The 8,665-nt window shown below is 29.7% G+C and overlaps 1 protein-coding gene across 1 annotated transcript; it reads right to left on the bottom strand.

Annotated features, from left to right (window-relative positions):
* Positions 1-661: 661 nt before the first annotated feature.
* On the bottom strand, positions 662-1,420 carry LOC145844928 (zinc finger MYM-type protein 6-like). Its single transcript, XM_082952345.1, has 3 exons — positions 1,302-1,420; positions 1,064-1,188; positions 662-954 (listed from the first exon to the last, which is right to left on the bottom strand). Exons 1-3 carry the CDS (start codon positions 1,418-1,420, stop codon positions 662-664), a joined length of 537 nt encoding a protein of 178 aa, XP_082808471.1.
* Positions 1,421-8,665: the final 7,245 nt, after the last annotated feature.

The raw sequence follows: 8,665 nt of genomic DNA, 5'->3' as shown, positions 1-8,665 counted from the left end.
TCGAATTTGATAAGTTAGTTATATTATACCTATTTATCAAATAACCAGTGCTTCTGAACCTTTTTCTAGTGGCGGAACCCCTTTTCAAAGTTAAATTTTTCCGCGGAACCCCTAATTTAACTTTACATAAAATGTTTAATATAATATTTTCTGCAAAAAATAAAAGAATTTCAGTGAAAAACGTATCTTTTAGCAAAACTATATCATTGTTACAAATTATACGCGCCAGAGGCAATAAGCCGGATTCGCAAAGATAAGTGGTGGTGAATAGTAAAAGAAATTTTACTGCACGCTTTGCTAAGACGGGGTACTCTGAAATTGCACATTTCCAAAAATCTAAAAGCTCCAACCCCTTGAAACTCAATTTTGAATAGCTATCTTCAGATAGTTGCAGCAATTCGTTTTCTGTATCTGTAGGAAGATTGACTTCTTCTGAAGCAATATCACACATAAAAGGATTCAAAATCCATAAATTTCCGATGCGAACATCTTCAGGAAAATAATGTTGAAACTTTATAGACAAAAGATCAAGGTGGTTGTATATTTCGTCAGAGAAATTGATTTCTATGCATTTTTCATGGGCCTCATCAAACCGGTGAAACATCGCAAAATTACCATTGCTAACCTTTCTCTTCCAAAAATTAATTCTAATTTTAACGCCTCAATCTAGTCTGTCATGACAAAATGGAGTTTTCTTCCCTTGCATGCTTAAGTTAAAAGCATTCAATTCTTCGAAAATATCGGTGAGATAAGCTAGCCTGGCCAAAAAAACATCATCTTCAAAGAACTTCACTAATTCTGAGCCTTCATCTTTAAGAAAGGTGAACACCTGCTTCTTTATTTCAACGAGACGAACCAGTGTCCGCCCCTTCGACAGCCAGCGAACTTCATTGTGATAAAGAAGTCGCAGATGGTCAGCATCTAAACTTTCACATTGGTCTTTGAAACATCTGGCTTTTGTGTCACTTTTCTTTATATAGTTAACAGTTTTAATCGACGCTGAGAGAACTTATTGTAAACAAGAAGGAAGATGTTTTGTTGCGAATTTTCTCTATGTAAAAACAATGTATCCGTTTAGCTTCAACTGCTTTATCCTTCATTTTCCTCACTACACCATTTTTGGACCCAGTCATAGACGCTGCACCGTCAGTACAAGTGCCGACACATTCATTCCACTCTAAACCCTTGCTGATGAAATAATTTTTGACACATTTCATTATTTTAACAGAAGTTGTTTTTGTGGGTAATTCTCCACAAAATAATATATCTTCGTTGAGTCCTTCCTGCCCATAATATCTAACAAAAACGAGTATAAGGCTTTGCCGCTTACGTCAGTGGACTCGTTTAGTTGCACAACATAAAATAGACTGGCTTTTAATTTCTCCAGTAGTTGATCCTCTGTTTCACTAGCCATCTCCATGACTATGGATTGGATGGTGTCATTAGACAGAGGAATTGTTCTAAGTTTTTTAACAGCTGCTTTTGATGCAACCTCCTCGCACCGATCAATAGTGAAAGGAAGGGTATTTTCATGACTTCACTAAAAATTTAAATTAAAAAAAATTGCAAAAATTTGCGCAACCAGGACACCTATAAATAATGAATACCCATTAAAAGTCCTACCGCTAGATACACACTAAGCAGATCAATGAATGCCCTAATTATATATGTTTTCAAATTTATGTATTCCATTATTTTTGAAGTTTTATGATTTATGTATTTTTTTCTTTAAAATTTCTTTTTTTAATTTCGAAAGGCTTCGCGGAACCCCATTTCAGAAGCACTGAAATAAACTAAATGCAAATGTTTTCCATTTTGTACAAAAGTAATGCACAGTAATTAACTAAAGTGTCATTTCTTTATAGCTTAGATATTCTTTCCGATATTTTTTATACCTAAGTTTCTTTTATATATTTTTAAGTTGTAAATGTTATGTTTTAGTGTAAAAACATTTAAAATAACATAGTAATAAGAAAAAAAGGTTTATTTAAGTTTTGTTTTGACACATTTTAATTTTTTAGAAGTTTTCTTTGCACTTGAACTAATTTATATGCACACCAACTTAAAAAAATGCTCATATTTTAAACCACTTTTTATAAAATACTTTAGTTAGTTTAAGTTTAGTTTATGCATAACTTTCTAAGTTTGTTTTTTCTACATGTAATATCTAAGTTCGTACAGACACAACTAAAACAATATATATGACATAAACTAATATAGTTTTTGTTAGGTATACATTTTCATTTTTCAAACATTGATTTTGTCAAACTAAGTTAACTTTTATGCTTTGCATATCAATACACACATTTGCTGTTTTTTGGAGCTACCTATTTAATATAAACTAGACTTAGGGATAGTTTATAAACATTGACACACACTCAGACTATCACCATTTGAAGACTTCAAATCTCAGGCCAACTAAGTCATTTTATAAGTTTTTGGCTAGAATTGCTTTTTGTATACAAAAATATCAGGAATGCTTTTGTTAATTCAGGCTGGCTTTTTTGCTTAAAAGAGTGGCAAATTAAACTTATGATGTAAGTTTTGCCCAACCCAAAGTGTTAGTTTCAGTTATAATATATGTTATAATATATCAAGTTCAAGCTTTGAACTTTGAAATTTATGCTTGAAAATTTTGGAAAAAAACTTGAATTTGAGAATTTTTGAAAAAGCCTGGAGTTTCAAACAATTTTTACATGTAAAGTAGTGAAATTTCGATTTGACACAAAAAATTTAGCAAATAAACATTTATTTATTAAAAAATATACTAAAGTAGCTTAACAGTGTTTTTTAATATTGATATACTTTATAAGACACTTTTTAAACTTTAATTAAACTTTATACTAAAAATAAAAGAAGGAATTGTACTTCTAAAAACTTTTGGTGCATTGCACCTTTACTTGTAAAATTTCACCGATTGTTGTGCTTCGTGTTTGAACTAAACCAAGAAATTATACTAAAGTGTCAAAGTTAAAAAACATCTCTAATAAAAATACTCAGATGAGCAATAGTTTTTCTATCAGTGTTCTCATCTTAACATATTGATTAATGTCATAATTTGATTTATGCGACTTTAAAACCTTAATGCATTTCCTAAATAGGACTTTTTGTTGTCATTGAAGAAATAAACAAAAATTTTTCATTACTGCCAACAAAAATTCTTTAAAAAAGTTTTTAATTATAAACGGTATCTCATTATTAATAATAAACTTTGCTACTTTATAACTTGCCCTAACAACTTTTGCTGATAATTCTGTAGTTACTGAAGATAATCATGTGTTTTGTTGGAACTGACTTTGGTGATTTGTTTTTTTATCGTTTCTCGCAATAACTCCTAACTAACGTTTTTTTTTTGTTGCTCGTCTTTTATTTTACTACTAACATTTTTAAATTCTTGTTGCAGATAGATAATTGCTGTAATGCTTAATAAAAAAGAAGTTTTACTCTTCGCTAATGACTCAATTAAGTTTTATACTTTTGTTAAAAATGTTTAAGAAAATTAATTGTCCATTCCAGCTGACTTATATATTTTTGGCATTTAATTTGTTTACTGTTAATAAGTTTCGTTATTTTTTTATGTTGTGAACTTTGTTTTAACTGGGTTGCTACACAAACAGGCTATTTTAAAAGCTTGTAAACTCAGATGTGTGTGAAACTTTTATTTCAAACACTTTATATAAATCTTAGAATTCCCAGAATAGTTTTTATGACTGTAGTGTAGTTTACTAACTGTAGTTTTTTCTTGTTTTTTACACTTTGTGTACTTTTTAATGATGATGATATTTTTACTAGGTACTTGAGCTTGATTTACAACGATTTACCAGCTTTTTAAACTTTTAATGAACTTAGGCTGGTTTGATACAAATCAGACATTTTTGCTTTTTAAGTGACAACCATGTAAAAGACAAGTTACTAATAAGATATTTTATTTAAGTATTCGAGAGTTAATTATGTTAAAGAATTTGTTCTAGCTTTTTATAATACAAACAGGTATTAATTTTATTAATTTAACTAATTACTAAATTTTTTAATGAATGTAAACTATTAAACACGCAAAAACTTTTTTTTGAAGTTAATATTCTTAGAAATATGAAAAAAGGGGTTGATAATATAACAAATATATAAAAGTAACTAATAAATTGTCTTTCAAGTTTGGTTTTTATAGAGAGTTAAATTGTATGTAAAATTACAAACGTATTAAATTTAACTTAGTAAGTGCTTATGAAAGTACATAGTTTATTAACACTTAAGTATATTAGTCAATGTAAATTTTATTCTAATTTTATTTAATTTAATTCAAATAGTCATTCTATGTATAGCTAAAAGTTATTTATAATGATAAGGTGAATAAAAGTAAAACTTTTCTCTAGTGTGACTAAAACTAAAAGATTTTTCAAATGTCACTAAAACTAAAACTGTGGCCCGCGAAGACTTTGTAAACTTGAAATTTGGCCCGCGACCACCAACTGCCTGCCGACCCCTGTTCTAGGTGAAACGGCGTAAGCTTGAGTTGACAATTGTTGAAAAAAATATATTTATTAAGAGAAAATATATTATAAATTTTTGCACTAGTTTGTCTTAAAACTAAAATAAAAGAACTTGTTAAATATATATTGTGAACATAGAGTTTTTTATCTTTAAGATGCTAAATTTAATACAAAAAATAAAACTAAAGTAATGGTAAAAAAGAGTTAAATCATTTTTGTAGCTATTAAACTGTAGTAGCCAGTCATTTTCAGCTTATTTTGAACTTACAATATATCGTGGACTGACTTAAAATTTGATAAAGTTTTGATAATAGTCCAGTTTAAATAAAAAAAAACAATTTTTATAGGATTAAATAGGCTTTTATAAGAAGTCATTTGTTAAAAATAAGGCTTAAACTATCATTTATTATATAAAATTCTTTATTTTACAAACTATATTTGTTTCCAATAAGAAAAATACATTTATTACGAATCTAAAAAAATCTACTTTAAAAAGTAAACTAACGTATATTCTTCTTGGTTTTGTAACTTAACTTATTCTTCATCATCATTATAACTATTGCTAAAAGGCCAAGCTCTTAAAGAAAGGCTTAACTTACTTTGAGAATAATTTATAACTTAAAAATAGGTATAAGTTTGATGTTATACTATCAAAATCCACCCGATTTTTTTTTACATTTTCTTTATTTGCTAATCTATATATTTTTCACTATAACTGTTACCCCTAATCATTACCCACGTTCGTTAAGCGGTTCTCGAATTTGACTGGGTGGATTTTGAACGTGTCCCAAGTTTGTTTGATATAAGATTTATTTTAATAGATAAACTAGCTTAATAAAACCAGGAGTTATAAAAACGATTTGTTAAAAGTCGTTTATAATTTTATCGAATTTACGTACTTTCATAAACAGTAACACTGACACATCTGGCTCTTATAGCAAAGAAGCTACTTCTTATTTATTCGTATCAGTTTATTCAACTTGAATAAAATGTCATTTTAAAGAATTTAAGTCAACGTGCTTATCTTTAACCTTTGTATACCAGCTGAAATATTTGAAAACTTGCGTTTCTAAGGTTTACTTGATTTGTTCTAAATAGTGTGAACTTATAATCTTAACAAGCGTATAACTTAGCGAGTTATAGAAAATTTTGTTATTTAAGGCGCTAAACTATATTTTGTATACTTAACGAAAATAAAATATTAACTAAATATTTAATCAATATAGTAACTTAAAAAAAATATTTTCTGTTAAAAATAGCCAAAAGTTTTAATTAAGGTTCACTAATTTAAAGTGAATGTTAAAGTTGTGCTTAATTTTAAACCTACAAACGTTTTCTAAATTAAAACATCTACTTAGGTGATATAATTCGTAAATAATTTTAATTATCTAATTTTACGTCAACTATGGCTTAGACTTTTTGGTAAGATGGTTAATGTAACATTTTTAGGACTTCTATATTTTACAAGTTTAGCCAAATACTACATACAAAAACTGTGTACCGTCTAATTAGGTTCGTACGTACAACTAAAAAATAACATTTTCTTAACCTATGTTAGTTAAGAACTGTTGGTTAACTTAAGAACAATAGGGCTTATAAACAGATGAAAATATGTAACCTATCAGCTTAATTCTAACGGTGAAGCCTCTCAATAAAAGCACTTTTAAGCTCTAGATATATTTTTTAGTTATAGCTTCTAAAAATTAAAGAACTTTAATTATTATGTAACCACTACATAGATACTTAACATTCTACTTCAAGAATGATGATAGCTCACAAAGTGCTACAAAAACCGACATTTTGACAATATTGACAGAAAAACTTATTTAGCCAGACGTGTAAGAAGCGTAACTAATTTTATAGTATAAATTAATTGAACTAACTTGTAATAATTTTTTGTTTGTTCCTTTTGCTTAAATTAAAAAGATCTCTTATAAAAAATAATAAAAAAATAAACTTTATTACAGTTTAATAACGAAATACAGAAAATGTCATGTTTATGTAACAAATTACAGCTGCATAATATCAACAAAATGGAACGAAAGTGATGTACATGATGATGCCACCTGATAAAGAAACCTGCAAAAATGTATTGGCATTTAACAGATGGAAATTAAAATTAATATTATCTAAATGCTTACATACAATACTGTTAATTCATAAGTTCAACTGCGAAAAGAAAATTAAGAACCTTTTTTAAAACTTTTAAGTTACTATAGAGCAGAGGTATTCATGCATACTAGATTGGAATAATAAAATTATGTGCACCCTAAGCTCTAATTCCCCAAATATATATTACATACCTTTTAATTTAATTTTTAATTTTAGAATGTATTAGTGTGTAAGTTTCAAAATGAATTTCGAGCACCCAAAAATATATTTCGTGCACACTAGTGTGCACCCCGTTAATACCACTCAGACAATGGGTTGAGAAAAAGATATGATAAAGCATGAACCTTAAAATTAAGTTAAGTTTTTATCTTACTAACATTTACCTTCCATAAAAAATAAAGAGTGAAACTATTGTTATATGTCATATCTTTTTGACAGAATAAAAAGTCAACTAATTAATTACATTAATCATATAAACTGTATTCATATAGGCAGTATACAAAAAGAAAGGCAAGCAAAATTCTAAGTATTGTGCGAAATCTTTTACACAACAAAACGAACCTATCAAAATTAACTTTTATAATTCTGACTTTATGAAAAAATGACAAAACCTCATAATCACTTGTTCCTCCTTCCCCTCCTCTCATTCCTTCTTTTCTTGCCACCTCGCTTCGAGCTTCCGTCGGTCACCTGCGTCTTCGTCCACTCGTCCTCCACAAACTTGTTTTCGACTTTCTTCTCGGGGAACTCCCCTTGGAACTTTCCCGCCACATCGCCTCCTTCGTATTTTCTCGGCTTGAACCCTCCTCTCGCCATGTCCTTGTTGCCTCTGAACCCGGTGCGGAAATTGTTGTCCCTGCTGAAGTGCTGCGGTCTGCTGCACGGATACTCGTGATAGTCGCCCCTGGACCTCACCGACCTGTTGGGAAAAATGTCACACAGTTTTAAGATTCCTAAAATTGTAACTTGTTTTGAACCACTATCGGGCTCTGAGTTGGCTAACCTCGATCTTCGTGGAGGAACGTGAGTCCTCATTTCGTTTTTGCGGGAAAAGTAATCACTCGCCACTTGCTGAACGTTTGGAACGTTGTTCGGAGGCTCATTTGCGGAGCGATTATTGTCCAAAGATTTACTGGAGCTCAGTGAAGCCGTCCTGATTCTTTTAAACTGGCTGTTTTCGAAATTGGTGTTGATGGGGCCTGGCGGAATGGGTTTTTCCAGCGGTTTTTTAAACTCATCGAAATTTTTTTCAATGGGATCTGGCGGAAAGGTCATTTGCAGCGGTTTTTTCGGGAAAAACTCAACGAAGTTGTTCTTGATTTTTTCCATTTCCTTTGTTATGATCACAGGAATTTTGTGCGTTTTTGCTTCAGTCTCTTCCAAACACGGCACATGTGGATTAGTTGTGTCTTCCGGACGTTTCTCTACTTTTTTGTGAACTTCTCGATTATCTCCTGTACCAAGAGTCTTACATTTATCTTAAAAACAAGTACTTTTGATCAAAAAATGGAAGCAAGTTGTAAAATTTTAATAAGTATTTTGTGATCAAGTATAACAATGACATACCTTCAGCTAAGTTATGTTTAATCGTGTCACTATATTTTGCTTCCAGTGGCTGTGTATCATTAACTTTCTTCACAGGTCTGTAAATTTTTATATAACGTAAACTACTAAATTTATCAAGTTTAAAAAGTGTCCTTAATTTGTTATTAGAAACATTTAACTTGTTGTATTTTAGTACAAACTAACATTTTTTTTGTAATACTGAAGTCTCCGGCACCTTTTTGCAAAACGTTTATTTCGGGCTGTTTTTCACCTGAGAAAAATTATCTGTCATCAACCATTACAAATGCATTTAATACAAATATGCTGAACAAATTGATAACAAATAATACAAGTATGTTTGTGAATTTGAAAATTTCTGAATACACAAACACTACTTTAATCGACTTCCACGTCGTTCATCATTGCAAGTCACTTATCGTGCGAAGTAAAATTTCAAAGAGAAGATCACTAAACAAAACTTTTTTTTTGCTGACGATTCTTTGAACATCTATGTTCAAGGA

This window comes from Thalia democratica, chromosome 9 (genome assembly GCF_965202585.1).
Source record: "Thalia democratica chromosome 9, ktThaDemo2.hap1.1, whole genome shotgun sequence".
In the NCBI taxonomy this organism is placed as follows: domain Eukaryota; kingdom Metazoa; phylum Chordata; class Thaliacea; order Salpida; family Salpidae; genus Thalia; species Thalia democratica.
This window is presented reverse-complemented; position numbering and strand designations above follow the sequence as displayed.

Bases quoted from the DNA above. Each gene is read 5' to 3' on its own strand.
- LOC145844928 (XM_082952345.1), bottom strand. From the start codon at position 1,420: ATGGAGATGGCTAGTGAAACAGAGGATCAACTACTGGAGAAATTAAAA. The intron at 1,189-1,301 runs GTTAGATATTAT...TTATTTCATCAG, and splicing joins AAAGCCTTATACTCGTTTTT to CAAGGGTTTAGAGTGGAATG. The intron at 955-1,063 runs GTTTTTACATAG...GTGACACAAAAG, and splicing joins TGAAGCTAAACGGATACATT to CCAGATGTTTCAAAGACCAA.